General features: G+C 40.5%; 3 protein-coding genes across 4 annotated transcripts; 2 read left to right on the top strand and 1 right to left on the bottom strand.

Moving 5' to 3' along the window:
* Positions 1 to 6859: 6859 nt before the first annotated feature.
* tmpob (thymopoietin b) lies at positions 6860 to 10707 on the top strand. The gene is made up of 6 exons (XM_034085499.2): positions 6860 to 7504; positions 7622 to 7739; positions 8526 to 8681; positions 8767 to 8867; positions 9196 to 9311; positions 10295 to 10707. Exons 1-6 carry the CDS (start codon positions 7271 to 7273, stop codon positions 10665 to 10667), a joined length of 1098 nt encoding a protein of 365 aa, XP_033941390.1. The 5' UTR covers positions 6860 to 7270; the 3' UTR covers positions 10668 to 10707.
* A 4654-nt stretch (positions 10708 to 15361) lies between these two features.
* ldhbb (lactate dehydrogenase Bb) lies at positions 15362 to 21759 on the top strand. 2 transcript variants are annotated; one of them, XM_034084345.2, is made up of 8 exons: positions 15362 to 15423; positions 17323 to 17459; positions 17601 to 17718; positions 18069 to 18242; positions 18338 to 18511; positions 19198 to 19315; positions 19676 to 19799; positions 20494 to 20670. In XM_034084345.2, the coding sequence occupies exons 2-8, from the start codon at positions 17331 to 17333 to the stop codon at positions 20659 to 20661; spliced, it is 1005 nt and encodes a 334-aa protein (XP_033940236.1). In that variant the 5' UTR covers positions 15362 to 15423; positions 17323 to 17330; the 3' UTR covers positions 20662 to 20670. The 2 variants fall into 2 exon arrangements, with proteins under 2 accessions (XP_033940236.1, XP_033940235.1); XM_034084344.2 differs by lacking the exon at positions 15362 to 15423 and adding an exon at positions 16847 to 16973 and having other exon boundaries at positions 20494 to 21759.
* Positions 21760 to 21883: 124 nt separating this feature from the next.
* LOC117447589 (spexin prohormone 1-like) lies at positions 21884 to 23951 on the bottom strand. Its single transcript, XM_034084347.2, has 6 exons — positions 23675 to 23951; positions 22789 to 22860; positions 22637 to 22682; positions 22502 to 22561; positions 22070 to 22144; positions 21884 to 21985 (listed from the first exon to the last, which is right to left on the bottom strand). Exons 2-6 carry the CDS (start codon positions 22849 to 22851, stop codon positions 21927 to 21929), a joined length of 303 nt encoding a protein of 100 aa, XP_033940238.1. The 5' UTR covers positions 22852 to 22860; positions 23675 to 23951; the 3' UTR covers positions 21884 to 21926.
* Positions 23952 to 24258: the final 307 nt, after the last annotated feature.

Below are 24258 nucleotides of genomic sequence, written 5' to 3'. Positions count from 1 at the left end.
TGGCGATCTGGAATGACGGAAACGAAGACCTGCTCATCACCTTGATCCAGGAGAGGCCAGCTCTGTACGACATCACAGAGAAAAAGTACTCGAACCGAGTAGTGAAAACCGGACTCTGGCGAGAGATTGAAACGCAACCTGGTTTCTCGGGCAAGATTATCTTTTTCATCAATTGAGCTCTTTAGCAGATACCGTTGGCTTTTTATTGTTTGCCAGCGTACAGTGACGTTAACGTGAAATGTAATTTGTTATTTCAACCTTGTGTTTTGTTGTTATCTTGTTGCTAGCTGTTGCTAGCTGTGCAGTTTGGCACTGCATATAGATATGAATTGGACATGCTAACTAGCCACAATGCTTACATCGTTTATTTGTGTGCTTCAGAGAAAGAGCTGAGGAATAATTGGGATTCTATGCGAACCCAGTACACCCGGTACAGGAGACTTGCCCCTTCGGGTAGTTGTGGAACACAAAGGACTGGCAGACAGCAGTGGATCATAACCAGGCTGCCGTTTTTAGAGCCCTACACAAGAAGGAAGGAGAGTACTTCGAACCTCACCATCACGGTAACTATTTTATTTGTTGAGTACAAATAAGTGTTTCTTGCTTCTTTCATTTACAAAAACATTATTTTCATTCATTTGGTGGTTACAGTGTTAAATATAACAATAACAGAATAATATATATATTATTGTATTATAATTATTGATGTGCTCATCACCTTAATGTTGCAGCTGGTAAAGGAGGAGCTAATTGAAATTACATGATATACTGCTGGGTAGCTTATGAAATTCACCATGGGATCAATAACGTTTTTATCTTAACCTATAATAATACATGATAAAATATGTCTTGATTATATTTTGTAGTGTTCTGAATCTTCTAGAAGTATGTCTTTAGCATCTGAATAGAGCATCACAATGTGTCTACAATGTACCTCTCACACTTGACCACACCCCAAACTAATAGCACACACATTTCAGGGTAATGTTTTGTTATGAATGCTTAGTAAACAGTTTTAAGAAGCCATTGTATTAAATCCAACTAACTGTGAATTTATTTTTAAAAAATTAAGGAACGTCCGGTGGCTGCAGAATCAAACCCCGGTGGCACCAGCAGTGAAACCTGGACCAGCACCACCGAGGAGTCCTTCCACTTTGATGCTGAGCCCTACACTCCCCTGGCAGAATCCACCATCTGCACCACACCGGCACCGCTCGGAGAGAGGCCAAGCACTCGAAGGCCTCCGGCGAAGCGCAGGATGATGATACTAAATGAGATACTGTCTACCGCTGTTCATTGTTCAAGATTGAAATGGGCAAGCCGTTTTTCTGCCCCTCTATTCACATGTAGCCTTTCATACGTGATGGTTTCTTCATTCTCAAATTGTTGTGGAGCAGAACTATACAGTTGCAGGATTAGTCTCAAGTACCTCAATATAATTATAGTATGTCTGCATTTTATGTGCTCATTTCATCATTCATTCATGTATTTTATATTCTACTAAAACTGAATCAAACTATAAACAAGGTGGTGTGGTGACCACCTATTTAACCACTGGGACATAATTCAAACTTGGAACTACAGTTGCGGTTATTGTTCCCACACGGACATGTTATGGGTTACCTATAAATAGTGTGTGCCCTCTTGGCTCTCTCTCTCTTGTCCACCCGGGCTCCGACCCGACAACATGTCCTTTGCAGCTTGTGAATAAATAACTATTCTTGCACCGCCTCTGACTCCATATATCTCGGCACTACAGTGGCCTGTTGGGATTACTATAATATATCTGCATTATTTTTATCCCACTTTATGCTTTGCTCTTGCTGCTTGTTTTACACTGATTGTATAGCTTATTTCTTACTGATGTAAAGCACTTTGAACTGAACTGTATGAAAGGTGCTATACAAATAAAGTTATTATTATTCAGATGGATGTGTCTCTGTTCATTCTCCCATTATCCTCCTCAATCTGCCTAGAAGTATTTTAATGTTGTAGCTGTTACTATAACCAATACTAATGCTAGGGCTGCAACTGACAGTTATGTAGGCACATTGTTATTGTTTCTTATCGCTGTGTGATTAAAATAATATTACACAAATAGCAGGATAGGCAATGCAAAACTTTATTTCGTACCTTCATGCACACATAACACAACATTAGAATGAGCTTTTATCAACGCCTACATGATGATAACCTGTCAACATGACAGGAAAATCCACATGACATTAATACAGAGCGGGCAGAACCCAAATCTAGCTCCAGTGGGCACGAAACATGTTTTAGATGGACGAGAGTGAAAATGGAACGCACACGCTATTTGTTTGTTTATATCACGGTCTGTTTTTCTTCTCTGTCTTCCGGTTGTTGCCTCTTGAATGACGAATACACACTACGAATGACGAATACACACTACCGCCGCCTGCTGGTAAGGAGAGTTATTGCCACTCACGCACTGAAGTCTTTGCGGTGTGTTCCCGTGCGACACATGGCCAAGACGCAGGAGAACACGGCGACTCAACAGCCGGCGTCGGCTAGTCCTCTGGTGACAACCCAGTCTCATGGCATTTCGTGTTCACCATCACGATTTTTAATCTATTGATTCGTGTTCACCATCACGATTTGCCCCTTTTTTTCGTGTTGCACAGCACGATTTTAAAAGCAATGTATTTCTACTGGTAATGTGTTTCGTGCCTGCAGACTGCAGCACGTCTTTTTCTCCGGTCGGGTCGTGGAAGACCGGAAGCTGTGTGGTTCATAAAAACATGTTCTTACTCAATATCAAGCCACAGTTATTGCTTTTATTTTAAATCGTATAATTTCGGACTTTTGTTGTCGTCTGTGAGGAAAATAAATGGGGCTCAGAGCCTCAGGATACTGAAATCTGTATTTTTTTAAATCTTTTTTTCCTTCTAATTTGTTATTCTTTTCAAAATAACACACTGTTATTTACTCACCAATAACACACAATTATCCTTGCTTTTTTTTTATTGCTTTTAAAATCGTGCTGTGCAACACGAAAAAAAGGGGCAAATCGTGATGGTGAACACGAATCAATAGATTAAAAATCGTGTTGGTGAACACGAAATTCCGTGAGACTGGGTTGCTGGTGACTGCTTGGTGTGTCAGGGCCTTAACAGTGACTCCTCGCTTGAGTGAGGGTCCTGTGAGCTCATGCACCCGACTAAGAGAAGAAACAGTCGAGGGGCATGGCGGTGTCACAATCGACACATCACTGGAGGCTTTTGAGAAGTTGTTGGCTCTTCCCATACTGGTCCGGTACCAGTGTTCAGCCATGCGGACAGAAAAACTAAGCAGAGGCAGGTCTGTTGAGAGCTTCAGCCAAGTTAAGCACGGAAATATTTCTTTCCTGTTAACTCAAGAGTCTGGCAGTCACCTGTGTGAGGTTGCCCTCTCTTCGCCACTGGCCATTTGGTTCACTCGTGTCAGACGCGTTGAAAAAGGCCAACCTGGTGATGAAACATGAGCAGGTTTTTGAAATTGTTCAGAGTTTAGCATTTTGACCCTGTGTTGCACTGCGTATCGTTGTAGAAAGTGTTCTGTTTGCAGGTTGTGTTGGCTCAAATAAATTCCCCTTTGTTGTTAAAGTGTAGAGTTACAATGAGTTCCTGAAGGCGCTGTCATGGAGGAGCCAGGTCTGCATTCAAACAGTGGATACATTTCTGTTTGGGCAAGGCTTGTGATTGTGTTTGGCGCACAGTAGCTCAATAGCACAAGCTCTACTTCGAATTGCAAATTGGAAATATTTATTTTCTTCCACTTGGGCGCAACAGAAACAAGCTGAAAAAAACATTGACGTCACCTTGTAATGTTTATCTGGGGAACTTGTCAGCTGACATTGGATTGTTTCTTTTTCCAGTATGCATTTCTGGACAGTTTCTGATGAATTGTGGTGCACTATTCCCTCTATTTCTAACTACTGTGGAAAATATCTGGCTCTTCAACTGCTCAATGCTCTACTTTGCTAACTTTGATTTGTGTTGTTTGGTGTTAAACAGAAAGGTGTTTTGCCCTATGACGGGTAACCCCCAAAAAATATGCGAAACACAAGTTTGATCCCTTGTGAGTATTAAAATAATTGATGACATCCGCTTTAACTATCCACACAGGGTGAAGGATCTCCTGAAGTGAGAGGTGGATAATGTGTTATAGTGCATTTGCAGAAGAGGCACATTCTGTCAGTGCATTACTTTTTTAAGAGATGGATCGCCTACATTAAGTTTTCCCCCCAATGTTCCAACATGGCGTCCCAGTGGTGCCTCACTGTGGAGCCTTAACAGAGATTCCTCATTCACTACCTGAAAGTTCACACACAGTAATTTTTGCCTTAAGTTCAGTGAGGACATGAGCAAGAAAGGCTCTGTACTGTCTCAATGGCCAAATAAAACGGGAAAAGCCCAAATCATAATAGTAATGCAAATATATGGAGGAGTACTTATGATACAAACAGGCAAGCGGCCAAATGGGCATCAACAAGGGCCAGAGAGGGAGTCTCATTTTTCCTTCTGACAGAAATGTCTACAACTAAGTTTGTGTCCTTTAGGTAGAGCTTGGATTGTCAACAGATGAAAATATACTGTGTGTGAGCACTATTGGATGGCTGTTTCGAGGCCAGGACACACAAATCTCAGCTCCTTTTGATTTACACAGCTCCCACTTCCTGCATCCTACCCTCCCTTTTGTACAGGAAACTGCCCAGGATTTGATCTTAATTAGTTTGGCACTGCGTAATAACATATTCTGAGGATTGGAGATTGTTTTAATAGATTAGTGCAGGAAAACACACCTTTTCTTAGTTTTGGATGGCACAACAAAATACTTTGGTTATGTAAAAACTCTAAATGTGGATCTTGTCACACTAAATGTAATGAAAATAAATTAAATATACAGCCGTGTGTTTAGTTATAATTAAATCTGGACCATGCAACAGATGTGTGGCCATTAGATGATCATACGATGTGCTGAAATGTCATAACTAGGTATAACTAAGTACGTGTTTTATTGTGTCAGTGGAATTGGATCAGACATCCTCTGGGTGGTAAAGGTTGACTTTTCCTAAGCTACTTCTGCGGTTGGCTCAATTGGGATTTACAAATGTTTGAAATCCAAGATAAACTTTACTAAGGAGTCTGTGTTCAACATTTGTCTAAGTGATCAAGAAACACTTTTAGAACATGGATGTTTTAGTTTGAGATGTGCCGTCTTTTCCAAAAACTTACCATTTAACGGCTCAATCCAACTTCCTTGAAGCAACTGGACTTGAATTTCCCCGTAACTTGCTTTTTGTCTTTCCCCTGCCAGTTGGTACATTTGTTCCCTAGATTTATTTTACAATCATCCGTCAAGAAATGTCGTTGATTATGCTGACCGGTCAACGTCAGGTAGAGCGGTTCCATTTAAAATGAACTCATTCTGAAAACGTGAATGTTGACGATTAAAGAACGGGCTTTGATCATTTTTCAGAGGCCATGACTGTTATGCTTAAAGAGGCACTCTCTATGATTCTTGGCCCGTGCCTTATTTTCTGTATAAATTACATACAAAGAAAGCTTAAGAGGTGTTTCTCAAGGGCTCAACATTTTTTATGCTTACACTCCATTGGCAAATACACTATGGAAAATCTGAACTATACTTGAAGTGCTGTATTTTAGTGTGGTTTGGAGCCGAGGTGGGGATCAATTGCTTGGTTTCTGCAGCAGCATCCCAGAAAGCCCCAGAGAGGCAGGTCTGAAGGACAGGTGGGGAGCCACACAGTGCCACCTCAAACCGCTGTCCCCACGGTGGGAAGGGGGGGCTCCACCGCAGAGTTAGAGGCCTGAGACAGGCAGGAGGTCAAACACTGCCATGTCTGTATGCGAGTGTGTAGGCCTGCAACTTTAGAATATTTTCATTATTGAATCATCTGTCAATTATGTGCTTTGATTTATAATTTAATCTTTTATTACTGACTAAAAGGTATAAAGTTTTTCAAATCTGTCAAAAAAAAGGGACTGGAAGAAAGGAATTATTGTGCGTCTTCTGTTCTTGATTTTACTTTTACTTCTCGTACTGTAACATATGATTGTGTATCAAGATGCGCCCAGGACAAAGTTGAAAACATATGGTCATCGTGCGGATGCTATTGTGTCTCCTCAACTTTACTACTTTAAAACAAGAAAAAACGTTTTTGAAAAATCCAATAAAACTTGACCCATATTTCTTTTGAAAAGTGTGGCTCATGCTGCCCTCTTCTGTAAAGGGAGGCAAACTTCGTCTAAAAGGGGCTTGTAATTTGTTTGTCTTACAACAGATAGTTGAACATAAACCAACACGTGTTGAGTCTTAACACACCCACCCTCCCTACTACACAGTCAAAAGTATGACAAACCGTTTAAGAAGGGAAATAATAAAAGGTTAACAGTCATAATGGACAAAAGACTACACGAGGACTGTCTAAAAATGCTTTTATGATGTGAAAAAGTGACTAGATGATGTGGAGTTTAAACACATTTGGTTGAAAATTGCAATTGTAATCTAAGAAATGCACTGAACCCATTATAACTCTTGCTACAAACATGCTACACAGGTGGAACTCCTGTTAGCAACCACTACAATCTAACCACTATTAGCATTGTTCTGTCGTCACTCAATGCTACTCAAATAAATAATGTACATTTTTATTTGTCTACTTCTTAAAAACACTAACGCCAGTTAAATCAGACACTAGTGTAAATAGCGTATGCGGGATTTAACCATGGATGTATAACGCCCATTGTAAACACACGGCCTGCTGCCCTTTCTTTGTGGCCTTCCCAATCATAGCCAGCCAATCAGAGCGCAGCTTACTGACACCTCTCGTCCAATAGCAGGGCTGGTTGTTGTTGTTGGGGCCCTGTTGAGACCGCGGACAGACAGAGCACAAGTAGACCGGTTTCAAGCTAAGCTAATTCAATCAAATCAGCGCTTTTTTTGTTTTGATAGTTTGCATTTTTCCCGTTTGCGGCACATGCTCGGATCAGATTGAAAAATACCAAAGCTATCTGTTCCTATAACAGCCAGCAGGCTAACACTTAATCCCCGGTATTTACTTTGTAAGCCGCTTCTGTGCTAGCGAGCTAAATTGGCGCCAGTCGGGTGTTTGACAACAGCGCGGTTCAGTCACGTTTCCCGGTGTTGTTGTTTGTAGCCGCTAAAGTGAACTGAGCTAGTTTCCGTTTAGGCGCAAACTGCAGAAAAGACAAAAGCGCACCACGATAGATTTAAAATAAAAAGCATGGCTGAATTCCTGGAAGATCCGTCGGTCCTCACGAAGGATAAGCTGAAGAATGAGCTCACAGCCAACAATGTGGCACTTCCCAACGGAGAGCATAAGAAAGAGGTGTACGTTCAGCTGTATCTGAATAACCTAACGGTGCTCAACGATCAGAAGAGCCCGCCTGTAGACACCTTCTCCAGCGATGAAGAGTTGCCCACTCCCGTGGTATCCAACAAAAGTCGATCTGGAAGAGTAGGTTTTATTTAATTGTTCTGTTAATTCACGTATTAACTGTGAAGTGGTGCTGAATGATGGGACACGTTTAAGTTACGAGTTGATGAATGATATGCAACTTAATCTTTCTTGCAGAAAGCTACCAAAAAGACAGACAAGCCTCGCTCAGAGGAAGCAGAGGTGACAGATCTCACAGATGAAGATTTAAAACAACAGCTGGCCAAACATGGTGTGGAAGCGGGACCCATTGTTGGTGAGTTCATGGAGCCCCATCTCAGTCTTTTGTGGAACAAAAACGTTTCCAATATGGGATAAAGGATTAGATTGCAGTTTTGTTTTTTAATACAAAGGCATGAAATAAGTAATATATTTATCATCATTATGTTTTTACCACGTTTGAAATCAAAGTAACAAAGCAATTAATTTAAAGTAAACTTAAAATGAGTGCATCTAACTTTGTGTAGACATGTTTTTAGTCTAATTTCAAAATTGATATGTTGTGTTTTTAAATCCAGTTACAATCACTCATTTAAGTAAACGCTACATTCATATTTTCACCAACAGATATTTACTTAAAGCTTTTTCAGACATTTGACCAGCTGCATTCCAAACATGGTTATTAGATGATGTTTTTAAGGCTAGGTATATCCTTGTATATAAAATGTGGAAAATGCTTGATTTTGCAACATTATCTGGTGTCTAATCTACATAATTGCTTATGTAAACCATACAATCAGTGTTTATAAGAACAGCTGGCCAAATAAGTGACAACATGCATAGATATCTTTGGGCCTAAAGACATTGTTTAAAGTTATATTTTCCACAATTGCATTTGTAGTTAATATTTAGATGTGAGGAAAACTGCTTTGAGGCTCTTGGTTTTTAATTTGGTTACCTGGAAAAATGCTTGAATTGTACTTTTAAAAAGCTGTACGAACACTGATGCAAGTTATCAGACTCAATTGAACCAAATTACATAAATCCATTAATGTATTGCATGTTATTCATCCTTTATTGTCCCCTCCTCCCCTTCATACAGCCACCACCCGTAAGCTGTATGAGAAGAAGCTGCAGAAGGTTTTGGAGCAGCCTCCAGCCGAGCCTGAAGCTCCTGCAGAGGTCACAGCTCTCCCCAAGGTGGACAGTAACCAGAACGGAAACACAAACTCTGACCACTACAGTGACAAGGAAGATGGTAAGCTGAGCTCTGACCAAGCTTAACTCATGTTGTTTATTCACTTTTGTTTGTTTGTTTGTTTAAACATTACGTGTGTTTTCAGAGGAGATTGCTGAGGAGCCCGTTCCCGTGGTGGAGAAGGCTGTGAGGAGCCGAGGGAAAACTCCAGTTACGTCCAGAACCAGCAGCAGGCGACTCGCTAAGGTGAGACATTTAACCATTTACAATCTTAGAAATAGATATCCAATAAAATCACACTGTACATTTATCTATTCACTTTCACATTTAATATTCCATCTGTCACATACTTATGTATAATACCTTGCTTTAAATCTTGTTATTGTTAATTTGTAAATTCAACATGTATATTTTCTACTTTCTTGTTTATTTCTTGTCTTTACATTTTTATTGTCTTTTTATGCTGCTGCAACGCAAATATTTCCCAAATTTGGATGAATAAAGTACTTCTTATCTTAGCTCTCTCTTATATTTTGAGTTTGATTTAACACTGCCTTTCTAATGACACCCACAGGTGGTGGTGGTGGAGGTGGAGGAGGAAATTCTTACTGAGGAAACCCCGAAGAAGGCCAGCGAGAGTGTGGTGGAAGATATCCTCGCCAATGAAATAAGCACACCAACAGCCTTGAGGTAACGGACGTGAATCTGGAAAGCTGGAAAGTTGAACATAAAAAAGATCATTGACAACACAAGTTTGGTTATTAAATAATATATTATTTTAAATCTTGAATCAAGGTTCACTTAGTTTTTCCAAGAGCTTTCAATTCAATTTCACATCCTTACTTTGTACATTTTAAAAGGCATTTTTCATAGAGAAATGGCAGTTAATGCTTTTTCCAGCAACTCAAATATGAAGACTTTGGTGCCTTTCTCTGCTTTACTCATTAAACTGAGCATGTTTTGGTTTTGCAAAACAAATCCTCAACTTGGACTTTTAGAAACAGGGATGGAAGTTTTCCCACAATTTTCTGACATTTTCTTTGGCGTATTATTTGATAACGAACCTCGTTCTTGGTCACGGTGTCCGCGGGGTCTTAAAAAGTATTAAAAGTTGATCAATTTAGCGAAAATTAAGGCTATTAAAACGTTTTAAACGGCATTTTCCAAGGTATCACATTTTGTAGCTTGTTTTCAATAAGTATATAAATAGGTTATATAGTAGGTTGTATTCTACAGTGTGCCTGAATGTAATCATGGCGTAGGTGTGTAGTGTGATTCTGTGTAGTTTATTTATGGCATCCCGTTGGATCTGACGTCATCTGAACAGGACATCGCACGCTCACTGCTTGATAGCGCGCGAAGGTCCGTTTACGCCGGTTGTTAAACAAGATCGTTATGGGGAAATGCAAGTTTGCGTCCAAACGGTTGGAAGACAAGGAGGAAGGACAATCAATACTGTATATAGTCAATGTGAGATAAAGTGTGTCGCCAAGGTAACTGGTTAAAACTCAAAGTGGCGATGAGGTCTTAAAATGTGTGGGAAGGGTCTTAAAAAAGGTCTTATAAGGTATAACATTTCACTTCAGGATTCCTGCATATACCCTGAATTAAAAGCTCCAGGTGGTCTACTCTTGTGTCTCGCCTATAAGGTTGACTTTCTTTTCCCTGCTCAGTGCGACCTGCAGGCGTCCGATCCGAGGGGCAGCTGGGCGGCCATTGCAGCCCAGTGACTACTGGCTGGATGAGTCCCGTGTGAAGCGCAGCGTCCACTCTGAGACCCGCTCTTTCTCCGAGTCTTTCTCCAGAGGGGGCAGCTCCGTCTCTTCGAGCAAAGCTCCAGCCCAAGCAGGCTTCCTCTCCATCTTGTTCAAGCTCCTGCTCCTTGTGGCGGTGGCTGCTTCTCTCTTCTATGTCTACCAGAACCTGGATGCAGATAACATCAACGCCCTCAAAGGTCTCCTGGAGAGCGTCGTCGTCCCCCTTCAGGGCGCTGTGAAGAACGCAGCCCGCTACCTGGGCCTCGGCAGCAGCGTCGCCGGCAAGTAAAGACGCAGTCTCTCATCTCTCCCCCCCCCCCTCCCGCCACCACCACCTCCCTGCCACACACACAGCACACGCAGTAAACTTGGCTCACCTTCTCTTTACCCACGTGTTTTTGGACAGAGGTTACAGATTGAATTGTAGCCATGAACTTTCTCCTCTCTGGACCGCAGCTTCCCTCACACCACAAGAGGATCACAGTAGCTTCTGGATAACACTGTTTTGTGGCAGTCAGAAGAGACTCATTTAATGTTGTTTTTAATCTGTGAATTGTTTGTGTCTTTGTGCGTATTTAACCCTTGTATGTAGAAGAACCGGTGCAGGATGGAGAGGCCAGTTTATCCATGCATGGTTGTAGTCTATGAAGGTCATACTGTAGTTTCTAACTCTCTGTGCCAGGCTTTTTTCTGACTGTGAAGTGCCTGGACACTCTTGGCACGTCCCAGTTTAAGCACAAAGCAGTGCTACTACTTAACCAGAATGTGTTTGTGTTTCCAGAGGAATTTCTACACTTTCTCTGTAGCTTTACAGTTAGGTAGAGTGATTTATTATTTCAATGGTGCTCAGGTCAATTCAGCTCAACGTTTTATTTTTAATTTTGTATGTGGTCCTTGCTGGGAGGAGACTCGGAGTAATCAGGTTCCATCACTGCATGCGGAAAATCTGCCCAAGTCCAGGTTAAGATATACAAAGAAAAGTGATCAGTGGCTGAACACAGCTTTTATCATTGTAAATGGGGCTCTTTTTAATTATGAAAAAAAGTACTTTCTGATCACTCCGTATTGTTATCATGATTATTTACTTTCATCACAACATTCGAATCAAGTTCTAAACGAAACAGCGTTTGCTTATTGATCATGTAATACTTATTTGACATTTCTTCCTGAGGGAAACTGAAGTTGCTGTGTGTGATTTGTGAATTTCCAGCCCTGCCAGTGTGCGGATTTGAGTTTACATGCTTTTGGTTTTAGTGCTTTGCTGTGCTTTCTTTGTCAGATTTCTGATCCTTCAGTCCTTTACGCAAGACTGGCTGTTGCCATGCACCACATAGCCCACCTCACTCTGCATGTGTCAAATGATGGTAGATCTGCAGAGAAGACGCATGGAGAAAGTTACTCCTTTTGGGACAGTAAATCAATTCAAGCTCTTCAGACCTCTTTGACCACTTCTACCAGAGCAAATACCCACGATGAAGAGACTGTATGTCACCTGCGGGGGTGGGGGGTGTAGAGGCAATGTCATGCCTCTACACTCGAGTCAAGGGAGGTGATGATGGGCGTGGAAAGATTTCCGGGGCATCTTTGTTTCTATTTTTTGATATTTTTCTAAAATGGCGTGTTGAATTTTTTATAGCATATTTGAAGGTAACATTTGAAAGCAATAGGAAAAACATGAAAGTAATACTGAATTTTAATTTTGCTGACTTAACGAGTGATTAATTATCAGGCAGCTCCCACAATGGACAGAAACAACTAGGGTTATGTGGTTAAGGATTTTTAATCATGTATTTATGATATTGTAAGCAGTGTATCATAAAATAAACGTGGCTGTTACCAGATATATTGTTCTGTGTGTTGTTTAAGGGCCGTCAGGGACGCACCAGTGATTTAAAATGTGTCTTTCAAAACATGTATTCAACGCTACTAAACATTTTCCAAATCAATCCATACTTTCAGGTAATTTAAGTTTACACAAATGTCATGCTTCACAAATTAAATAGGGGTTATGTAAAGATACATTTTTAATCCGTTAATTAACCCTTTAAAAAAAGCAGCAGCAGCACAGGCATCGTCTTAAGCTACTTTATTAATAATACTTAGAAAAAAGCGTTAATGATTTACCGTAAGTAAGGTTTCAGATCACCTTTCCTTACGGCCCGTCCACACAGCGGCGTGCGCTGACGCTTGCCGGCGGGCGTGTCTGACACTCGACCAACAACCAATCACATGAATCGCCCGCCCCTGACACACAAGCAGCGGTTTGATTGGATAGAGCTTGTACTGGCATATGATTCGATTGGCTGACGCCTCTGCCGAGGCGTCAAAAGTTTTTGCAGCGAGCCACGCCAGCAACGCTCCGCGTCGCTTCCCACGATGCAGTTCAGCTAAAAGTGACGTCACCCCATTCAAAGTGAATGGGCAGAAGCGTTGGAAGCTTCAACGCACGCCGCTGTGTGGACGTGCCGTTACTGTGCTATATTTTATTCTATTCTTCTGACCTCTTTCCATGTAAGGATATGTTGCGTGACAGCTTGACCGAGCAGATCCCCAGCCCCCCCGCTGTTCACCCTGTCGGGGGCCGAGGGGCAACGCCAACGTTTAACGTATATGTTTATCGTGAATTTAAAGTGTAATTTTCCTAATCCAAACAACAGCTCTAATTGTTTAATCTCTTAGTTTCACACATTTCAGTTTTTCAGTGCACTAGTGTCTTCAGACAGACCCCCATTGTCTCTCTATCGAATAGTGATATGAACGTAGCCGTGGGGCCGACTACAATCAATCAATTTATATAGCCCAATATCACAAATGTTACATTTGTCTCAGTGGTCTTCACAGTGTGTACAGAATATCAGCATGACAATACGACACCCTCTGTCCTTAGACCCTCACACCGTACAAGGAAAAACTTCCAGAGAAAACCCCCAGTTTAACGGGAAAAATGAGAGAAACCTCAGGGAGAGCAACAGAGGAGGGATCCCTCTCCCAGGATGGACAGACGTGCAATAGATGCCGTGTGTAAATTGAAAAGATAATACATTTGCAACATAGGTAGTCCAAATGTTTGGAAATGCATGTGTGTATAATAGGAAGATGAATCCACGATGATATCCATCCAGGACCGATGATCCAGGACCACAGCCACGACTCGCGATCCAGGATACAGGACCGCAGGATCATCCATGACTCCGGATCCCGGCGTATATAGACACCAAAAAGAAAGACATTTGGGGAAGCTGGGTTAATCGGAACATGAGAGTACACAGGTACAGACAGAGAGAAGGAAGAAGTAAGATGTCCCCGACAAACTAAGCCTATATCAGCAAAACTAGGGGCTGAATCTAATCAGCCCTAACTATAAGCTTTATCAAAAAGGAAGGTCTTAAGCGCACTCTTAAAAACGGATAGGGTGTCTGCCGCCCGAACACAAACTGGAAGCTGATTCCACAAATGCGGAGCTTGATAAGAAAAGGCTCTGGCTCCCATTGTACTTTTAGAGACTCTAGGAACAACCAACAACCCTGCATTCTTGGAACACAATGCCCTAGTAGGACAGTAGGGTATAATGAGTTATTTAAGGTAAGAGCTACACACACTCCTCCTTAGTGAAGTCCTTGATGCTTCAAGTAACCTTAAACGACCTGGGTCATATAGCATGAATGTTTTTGAGCTAGTCTTTGCATTTTTAAAACTATTAACTAGTCATTTAGAATAGCCTTTAAAATACACTTAGGTCATTGGTTACTAAGTTGAGACCCAAATAACTACATGTTAGTTGTATGTGTTGGAAGTTTCTGAGTGCAACACATTCAATCATCAACTTCAATTGGCTGAATGATTTTAAATGAATCCTAAGGAACTTTTCATATTCTGAGGTTAACAACATGACCGGATTGTCATCGAACACTAATAGCCATTATGTATTCAATGCAAGGTTTGACCACTATCTCAGTGTTGCTGCAGAGTTGATCAGGTGTTTGTTCTACAGTTTTCTCTGCAGTGGTTGTGCTCAAACTTTGATTCTCCCCCTGCTGGCTCAGTGGTGTCTGTGCTTCACTCAGAACTGCAGCCCGGCAGCCAGGGTCCTCGAGGCGCTCAGATTTAAAGGTAAAGAGTAAATGACTGAAACCTTTCATCCCTCCCTAAAATCCATCAGTTCTGGAGGAGTTTGTTTTTAGGTAAGAACACAATAAATGCACACTCAAGAGAACCTTTGAGTCCTGACATGTTGGTGCAAAATAATAAGTGATGGCATTGTTCTTAAATTCCAAAGTTGTATGAAATGGGATAAATATTCCCAAAATATTTTAATTTTTAATAATGTATTGTTTTACAATACATGAATTAGAGGAATTGAATTATACACAAACACTTGAAAACTAGAAAAGTAATAGCATCCCTTTTTACATTTGATGTTTGAGGCTCCGCTGTCTAGACTTTGTTTCGGTATTATTGACTTGGATCCCAAATTTCTATATTTAGTTTTTCTGTGTGCGCCCACTTCCCTGCAGTCCTTTTTATACAGATTGGCGGGGAGCCAGCGAATGAGGAACAATTGGCACATGCTTTTATTTTAAAAGAACAATGGGATTAATCTTTTTAATAACACTGATACAAACATTTCTACTGTTAATAACACAGCATGAAAGTAGATTCTCTTAGGACTTTTCTTAAGAACAAATGTAAGAACGGATTTAAGATAGTACTGGTGAATGAGGCCCAATCAGTATGACATTTTTTTTTTTTGAAAATGCATAGAAATCCAAATGATGATCAATCTTTTAAAACATTATTTTGTCATTCTATTCAACAGGAAGTATGTGTTGTTTTTGGTGAGCGTTGTACCTAAGGTGACCCTTGGATCTCCAAACTAAGACTTTGTAGAGGATGGAGAGGCTTAGTCAATTAAATCCAGTTGGCTGCAGCCTGATCACAAAACAGGAAGGGGAACAGGCACAGAGTCCCGCACGTCAAGGGTGAGTCGAGTTGAAGAAAGGACAAGGACTTGAACCCCAAGGAAGTGGACCCTCAAGACAAAACAGGTAAACAGCCGTGGGTTTCTTAAAAAAAATCAGCAGGACACATATGTTGTGTCTGACTGGGGGGAAATGTGTAATCTTTTCTTTATAAAGTGATAACGGGTACATTTTTAGCACCTCTTCCTGTTTTCCATGCAGATTTGGTGCTTTTTTTTAACTTTGTAGAATTGCAATGAAATCTATCCACTTTGTTTGATTGGATCTACTTACTTTTGTCACTAGGTGTGTATGTTTCCAGTTTGTTTGTTTATCTCCAGGTACTCTAACACCGTCTGAACCATGCAGAAAAATGGGGGAAAGTGTAAAAAAAATACGATGTTTTTGGTTGTTTATTCACAAAAAGATAATTATATCTCCATATCAGTTGTTTGGGAAATGCGTCTTTCTTGTGAGTAATAGGCTTTAAATATAGTTTATCTGGAACCCTTTTTACTCATCCAATAATTACCTATATAATAAGAAGGGCTGTTTTGACGAGATATTGCTGTCAAAGTTATATACCTGTATGTATTGTCCCTTTACTATAGTGGTACTAAAATGGTCTGTTTTTGGATTACAGTTCTTAAAGTGCTGTCTGCCGTCTGCACAGCGCTGTCTGAGTTCAAGTTTACTTATGGCACTTAAGTCACATTTAAACAATCGGCAACTGTCTTGTGATTGCAAATTCTCTGATGATACTTTGGCTCCTCAATCATTAAGGTACCAACAGTGTTTTTCCTTTGCCTAATTAAAGGTTGTGACACATTCTGCTCCTTTGGTGAACTTGCAGGCTTAAGCCACTTTATTACCTCCTCGTGTTTACGTGTGTTCAGTCCACAGCGCTTTCTCCTGCTAATCCAGTTTCACTCGAGGCTAATGAATGGACACGGCACCTTTAATGGGACTCGTATTCTTTCTCAGAGATGTCAAATTATTAGAATGAGAGATGGCACATTGCTCCATCACACACACCAAAGCGCCACGAGTGACACACAGCAGCAGAGCCCAGGACAGATGAGTCAGAGCAGCACCCCCCCTCCATCACACACTTACAGCTACAGCTAAATCTGACGGGATTAACAGAGGTCCTAACAGATTTCAACCTGTTCTTATTAAACAGTCGCAATATCATAGCTGTATAAGAGAACATGCACTATACTCCACTTAAGTAACATAATTTATTAAGTACTTCATACACTGTATTTGAAGAAAGTCATTTGTTATTGTTCTGTATAGACATCAAGTTGCTCATCTGTAGTTCAGGTGCAGCAGATGGAGGCAGCGTTAACGGATTACAGTAACTCCTTTAACTGTCTGCAGTCAGCCAGTGAAGTTCAACATGAGATTATAGTGCCAAGTCTTCCATTTGGGGAAGAGGGGGAGGAGGGAGGGAGAAGAGTTGGCCCTGAGTCACATGTCCCCTCTTCTACGCTGCAGCTGACCGGGCTGCACACAGGGAGTGTGGGGGGAGTTGTGGATTCAGACATTAACACACCTTTAGGTGTCCTGCCACTCTGTCATGCTGATTACTTGCTGGTATTTATACATCTCAGCTCGGAGCATCGCCAAACATTGCAAGTATTGCTGCTGTTTTTGTTGCTCAGGTTGCTTGTCATTTCAAGGTGAACTCTGCAGAAAGGTGTAAAGGAAATGTGTTTTATTTATTTTATTTTTAATGGAGTGAGATGACAGCGAAGTCATGCTTCTATTAGAGCCATTAAGATCAATGTCATGCCTCTACACTCGAGTCATCCTGATTCTAAATGCAGTATTTCTGAAATTAGAGCACGTAGCCTGCTTTCTGGATGCAGGACTGTTCTCCTTACTTGTGTCCGTGCATACTGTTTGTCGCTCCTCTGCAGTCGACATGTTTTCTGACCAGATCCATTCTGCTCTCCCCTTCTATTATTTTACTCTCCGCAGATCTGAACATGGCCTCAATTCTGCAGAAGCTCATCACCCCTCTGTTCAGCGGGCCTCCTGAGCTCCCCAGGAATAAAGTGACGGTGGTAGGAGTGGGCCAGGTGGGCATGGCCTGTGCTGTCAGCATCCTGCTCAGGGTAAGAGTGTCATCTGTGTAAAGGTATCAAAGAATCATATGCTTGCGGCCTTATAGGAGAACAGGATAACTTTTTCATTGATGAGTAATGAGTTTACTGTGAGCTGTTGTTCTGAGTTTCCTGGTGTGTTGGTGTGTGCAGGAGCTGACGGATGAACTGGCCCTGGTGGATGTGATGGAGGACAAGCTGAAAGGAGAGATGATGGACCTGCAGCACGGCAGTCTGTTCCTCAAAACCTCCAAAATAGTCGCGGACACAGGCGAGTTTATACGTCACATACCCTATGAATTATATATGAACAAACCCCTCCTTCCTTCCTTCAGAATATAGACACAACTGGAAATGTTACTGTATATAAATGTTACTGAAGTGGGGATTTATGGCTTTTTCTTTATTAATTATTTACAATAAGACAATTATTTTTAATACGTTTTCAGAAAACATTTGTCTAAAGATGCAACTGAGGCATTATTATTGCCAACGTTTGGTGAATTTAGTAGAAAAACTCTCAAAATTGACAAGTGTATGAACAAAAATCTATATTTTTGCCTATTAATCTATACATGAAGACACTTCACCATTAAGACATATGTATTCCTCCTCTCCCAGATTACTCTGTGACGGCAAACTCCCGCATCGTGGTGGTGACGGCTGGGGTCCGTCAGCAGGAGGGGGAGAGCCGGCTGAACCTCGTCCAGAGAAACGTCAACATCTTCAAACACATCGTCCCTCTGATCGTCAGATACAGCCCCAACTGCATCATCATCGTGGTTTCCAACCCAGGTGCTGCCAAACACACATTTGACATCCTGTGTGTCCTCTCTCACACAGCAGAGACACAGTGTTCAGACTCTGATAACGCTGACTTTCTTCAACAGTTGATGTGCTGACCTATGTGACCTGGAAGCTGAGCGGCCTTCCTAAGCACCGAGTCATCGGCAGCGGCACAAACTTGGACTCGGCTCGCTTCCGCTTCCTGATGGCGGAAAAACTGGGGATCCATCCCAGCAGCTTCAACGGCTGGATCCTGGGAGAGCACGGAGACACCAGCGGTGAGGAGGCAGGGGATTCATGATTGGTCAGAATACTTTGATGTCATTGAGAAACATTGAAAGTTAATATGGTTTAGAAATGTCCATTTGTGTTTAATTTGTTAAGTTAGCCAGTATCTTCTTAGTTTTCGGACATGTATATTGTTTTATGTTTTGAGTTATTTTTCTGTGGAGCCAGGTATGTCTCAGAAGTATGGAGCTACTCGTACTGTACATACAAAATACATGGTGAGAGAGCTGTGTATGAACAGCAGTAGTGTTCAAATATTTTTAATTGGGATTCAATTTGAGTACCACCCTCTGAATAGCTTGGTTAAATAATCTCCAGTAAAATGTACATCATGTTATTGTTTTCTGTTTTCACACAACTAGACTTTAAGTGAAAAACACTGGGGATAAACTGTGAAGTTATTGCCTCATAATGTCATCGCCTGGAATATCTCGTCCATTCAGTTTTTGACCAAAATTCATGTTGTCTCCTTTTTTCATAGTAGAGAATTATTATAAGTCAGAAACAATTTAATTTACAATCATGCTGATTTAGCTTTTATTCCTTTTCTATCTAGACAATATCCTTTCGGTTGAGTTTAAGTTTTTCTCAAAGGATTCTTTTTCATTTTACGATAATAACAGACTGTGGCTGTGTGAAGCGTATGGATGGAGGTTGATGGTTTTGTGTGTATCAGTTCCTGTGTGGAGTGGAACCAACGTGGCCGGAGTAAACCTGCAGACGTTAAACCCGGAGATCGGCACAGAGAATGACGAGGAGAACTGGATGGAAACACACAAGATGGTGGTGGACAGGTCAGTTCACTTGTGTATATTAACTTATGTGGTGTTTTTTTTTTTAAGTAGTAGTAGTTAAAAAATAGGACAGTGAAAACACCTTAAAGTAAAAGATATTAAAGAGTTAATTATGCCTTCAGCACTATCTCTCTCTTGATCTCTTTTTCATCAGGTTAGAGGACTAAAGCAGCCGTCCTGAGGGAAATGTGCTTCTAAGTGTTCTTGTGTTTCATCAGCTTATTTTTTGCACTTCTGGTCTGCTTCATCACCATTTTAAAAAAAAAAAAAAAACAACTATCATAAATCCAATCTTTAAGCAGTCTGAAAACTCAGCCCCACCTTTCCTGTGTCCTGTGTATTGTGTCCTGTGTCCCTCAGCGCCTACGAGGTGATCCGACTGAAGGGTTACACCAACTGGGCCATCGGTCTGAGTGTGGCCGACCTGGTGGAGAGCCTCATCAGGAACATGAACCGGATCCACCCGGTCTCCACCATGGTGCAGGTAACAAAGATTGTTTTTCTTTTGCATATATTTGAATTTCTTCGTGATCATATCGATGTGTTGAAGTCTAAAGTTCGACTTCTAAAGCAAAATCTGAAACTGACTGAAGCTGATTAAAATAAAATTGTGAATACCTCCTTTTTAAAATGTAAATTAAATAGTTTTTTTACAATTTCAAGCTCAATAGTCTGAAATCAAGTTCACAGTACCCACAGTCAGCTCCATTGAAATTGATATATATGGCAGACATCAATAAATATATAGTTAATTCAGGTGTGAAACAAATTGAATAATAATAATTTTAGTTTCGATTTGCATTCATCCTCTGCTTGTAGCTTCCTTTGTAGCTTACTGTATGCCAATAGAGCATGATGAGGGAGAAATGTTCACTGTTTTGTTTGACTTATTGTGTCAAAATCTTTCCATAATGTGTACATGAATACACAATATAGCAGACGGTGAACATGTGTGTCCTCTGTAATATATAACAAAGCTTTACTGAATATGGGTTCATTTAAGTGCATCTCCCTGGGGAAATATCTAGTAAATGTCTTTTCTGTCTCCTATAAGTGGTTTAAAAGCTGGATAGATGAATCCCCCTTATTTAAATATGAGCACATGATTTTACATTGTTGTATCCTCTCTCTGTGACTTTTGGCAGACAGACAGTGACGTTGTGTTTTCGTGTCTGCAGGGCATGTATGGCATCAGCGACGCGGTGTATCTGAGTCTGCCCTGCGTGCTGAACGGCGGGGGCGTGGCCAGCGTTGTCAACATGACCCTGACGGATGACGAGGTGTCCCAGCTGCAGGAGAGTGCCAGCACCCTGTGGGACATCCAGAAGGACCTGCAGGACGTCTAGCCGCACAGCAGGGGGCGACGTAGCTGAGCCCTCCTGCTGTGTTATCACTCTGCATTCACTAGCACAGCTCCACCTTCAAAACACCGCCCTCTGTAGACTCACAGGGAGCTTAATCCCATCAGATTTAGCTGTAGCTGTCAGTGTGTGATGGAGGGAGTGCGGCTCTGACTCATTTGTCCTCGGCTGTGCTGCTGTGTGTCACTCGTGGTGCTTTGGTGTGTGAAAGAGCAAGTGTGTGGTCCCTTTAACAACATGGGGTCAGTTATTCAATAGTGAAGGGAAAACAAAAAGGTCACATTTATAATCCTATAATGCTGTGCACATATAACACACAGCTTCTGAAGGGATTTCACTGAATCACTGCCCAATAATAATTATTATATAATGTATTATCACTGACAGAAAGTCTTTATGTGTATAAACGAGAACAAGAAAATTTGGACAATAATATCAGTCGTCTTGCTAGCAAGGTAACAACCGCTGTAAAACAGAGTAATGGAAGATTATGGTGCAACTATCTCTGCAGTTATATAGTACATATATAATATCTCTGTACGTCTTTGAATAACCTTAAGGATAGACGTGTGCATAATGTCAGCAGGGGAAAGGTGACATTGATCAAATATAGAGACGACACTGGATGGATTATGTGTTTTAATGATGGGGTTTTCTTGCACAGATTGTTATGCACACGATGCAAAATAAGGTTGATCTGATATTTCCTCCCACATTTATCAGCTCTGACCTGTCCGGTTATGTTAATTGTATACAAATAAAATGAAGCCGGTAAAAAAAAATCCTTTATTGTACTTTTGTCTTTTTAATGAAAGCCAGGTTCATTCCGTTGTGTCCTGCAGTCAGGTCAGTGATCATGTGGTAAACATCTAGGAGCCATATGCAAATTAAGTTTTATTCAAAAATATATCAGTCTATAAAACCCTTCTCAGTTTGTGACCTTTGTTTGACTTCAGGCGGCCATTTGCAATAAACCTAATTGTGCCCCCTCTCTCAGAAGGTGTGATGATGAATGGTGTTTATCGTGGTGTCTCTTGTGGAGTGTGAATTCATTAGTTGTTGCCCCAAGCGGACTCAAATCTGTTTTATAATCATGGGAAAGTGTGTGATCCCCTCCATGTGAAACAGACAAGGTAAGGGAGTTGTATTTATTTCACACGTTGAACTACAAGTGAACTCAAACAGTAGTAACACACAGAACATCCTAATAAAAACAACAAGCAACAAGACAATACAATGGACAATTGTTTTCACAAATAATTTAGATTCTGCTGTTGTTCATTTGGGTAATTATCTGGATTGCTTGCAGCTGAGGAAGACAAAGAAACACACAAATGTAACTTTAAATTGCTCGGATTAAGTGATGCAGCGGTGATAACTGTCAGGGTTTTACCTTCTTCCACAACTCGCAGCAGAAGCTCCAGAAACAAGGAGGACAAATTCAAACCCGGTCCATCTCTGTGAGTCGCTGCAGGGACAACAGAACCAGATATTTAGACCAAGATAAGAAAAACATGCCCTAGAAAGGAAGATTTTACAAACATAAAGAGAGACACAATACATGGAATCAGTTTTATACTGCCTAATATAAGAATATTACCGTTAAGTCAGAGTACCAAACTGATACATGTATGTTTTTAGGCACCACTTTCTGGCAAAGTATTATGAATAAAACATGTGGAAGTCCATTTAATAATGGCTCTATTAATTGTTATTAAATCATCTTCAAATACCAATGAGACCAGTTACAGTATTACCCATTAATAGGAGCACATTTAGTGTATCCAGGTTATTAATATATATATGTTATTAGCTGCACGCTCACCTGAGTGTAAGGTGTCTCCTTCCTCTCTGCTGGGGCGCTGCAGCACTGAGCGATGTCCTTCTGTAAAACATCAACATCAAACAATGTTTCCTCCTAATTTGAGTGTCAGATAATTGTACAGTTATTCATTCTTACGTGCTCCCGTTAGGTATAAGATGGCCTGAGGAGTCCAGTTTCTCTGCTGCATTTTGATGTAGAAAATGTTTCGTCATAATTATATTCCTTAATATGTTTGTTTTTTCAATTTCAGCTTAAATATGAAAGAGAAGGAAATGACTTTGACCCACCTGTGGGGAAGTCCAACACTGAGCAGCCAAAGTCACCACCAGCATTGTGACAATTAGAGACATGGTGGAACTCTGTAATGACAGAATTACAAATAATATAATCACTTGAACAGAGGGAAACAACCACATCACCGTTATTACAATATAATGAAGTTATAAGCAGATGGCCTGAGGAGTCCAGTTTCTCTGCTGCATTTCGATGTAGAACATGTTTCGTCATAATTATATTCCTTAATATGTTTGTTTAATATTTGCTTAATATGTTTGTTTAACTCTGTAATGACAGAATTACAAATAATATAATCACTTGAACAGAGGGAAACAACCACATCACCGTTATTACAATATAATGAAGTTATACACAGATAACAGAAGGGTGTTTATTAGTGTGCAAAATGTGTTAATCCTTTAAAGATATATTTAATATTCAAGATGAAGATATCTTTAAGAGTATTTTACAATATTGTCAATCATATGTTTAAACACAAAATAAATTATTATTATTACATTAATTAACTATTGTCTTTTAAAATCCAGAGTACATAGTGGTATAAACAGTTTATTATATGCTTATACAAATAAAGGGGCATACATTAAAGTGTGTAAACTAATGTTCTTACATTTTCTCACAAAAAGTACAATTATATTTTTTAACTTTAAGATTACAATACATATAAATAAATAAATAAAAAGAACATAAAAGTTATTTTAAATTAAAAAGAAATCTGTTAAATTATAAAATATTAAAATAATAAAACTGTATTATTTATTATATAAGACATGAACAGCAGGAATTGTAAAAAAAAAAAAAAAACTACAATGACATTACATTAACAATAATCATACTTATAATACAATAATGATGATAAAATAAGAATAGGCTTACCTTTAATGATTGTCTGGAAAATGGATTGTGTTGTGCTCGGTTGTGCTCTCCTGCAGGGTGTGTGATTTGTGCTTCCTCTATCACTTCTGGTACGTTATAAAAACCAATCGCCTCATTAATATGCAGCGTCACCAATGAGGCTAATTGCTCTCATTACGTCTCACATGACTTTTCCATTGACGAGTGACAGGTGATGAAACTGTCGCTGGTCGTTAATCACAAACACCGGACATGGAAGCTTTTGAAGACTCCCTCGAGCAGCGCAGGGTCTTCCCGGGGTCACGACATGATGACGACACTGATCAGAGCTTTATGAAGGAGAGCTGAAGTGATGACAGCGTGTCGTTAGAGTGTGTGCGTGCGTGTGCGTGTGTGTGTGTATGTGTGTGTGTGGACGGACACCTGCAGGAGGCCGGGGGCGGAGGAGAAGTGAGACTACAGTTCAAGTCCAAGAAATAAAGTGTTGTTTGTCATAAAAAGCTGTCTGTCTCTCCTCCAGTGAATGAACAGGAATCTACATTCATTTACTGAAACTAACAAGTTACAATCTTTTTAGTTTTGCTAATTTGAGCTTTGTTCATTTG

Source organism: Pseudochaenichthys georgianus, chromosome 6, assembly GCF_902827115.2.
Source record: "Pseudochaenichthys georgianus chromosome 6, fPseGeo1.2, whole genome shotgun sequence".
Taxonomy (NCBI): domain Eukaryota; kingdom Metazoa; phylum Chordata; class Actinopteri; order Perciformes; family Channichthyidae; genus Pseudochaenichthys; species Pseudochaenichthys georgianus.
Note: the sequence above shows the minus strand (reverse complement) of the source record. Positions and strands in the feature narration are given on the sequence as shown.

Bases quoted from the DNA above. Each gene is read 5' to 3' on its own strand.
- tmpob (XM_034085499.2), top strand. From the start codon at position 7,271: ATGGCTGAATTCCTGGAAGATCCGTCGGTCCTCACGAAGGATAAGCTG. The intron at 7,740-8,525 runs GTGAGTTCATGG...CCCTTCATACAG, and splicing joins GGAAGCGGGACCCATTGTTG to CCACCACCCGTAAGCTGTAT. The intron at 9,312-10,294 runs GTAACGGACGTG...TTCCCTGCTCAG, and splicing joins AGCACACCAACAGCCTTGAG to TGCGACCTGCAGGCGTCCGA.
- ldhbb (XM_034084344.2), top strand. From the start codon at position 16,919: ATGCTGATTACTTGCTGGTATTTATACATCTCAGCTCGGAGCATCGCC. The intron at 17,460-17,600 runs GTAAGAGTGTCA...TGGTGTGTGCAG, and splicing joins CTGTCAGCATCCTGCTCAGG to GAGCTGACGGATGAACTGGC. The intron at 18,243-18,337 runs GTGCTGCCAAAC...TTTCTTCAACAG, and splicing joins CATCGTGGTTTCCAACCCAG to TTGATGTGCTGACCTATGTG.
- LOC117447589 (XM_034084347.2), bottom strand. From the start codon at position 22,851: ATGTCTCTAATTGTCACAATGCTGGTGGTGACTTTGGCTGCTCAGTGT. The intron at 22,562-22,636 runs GTAAGAATGAAT...GATGTTTTACAG, and splicing joins CTTATACCTAACGGGAGCAC to AAGGACATCGCTCAGTGCTG. The intron at 21,986-22,069 runs GTAAAACCCTGA...TGTCTTCCTCAG, and splicing joins GCTGCGAGTTGTGGAAGAAG to CTGCAAGCAATCCAGATAAT.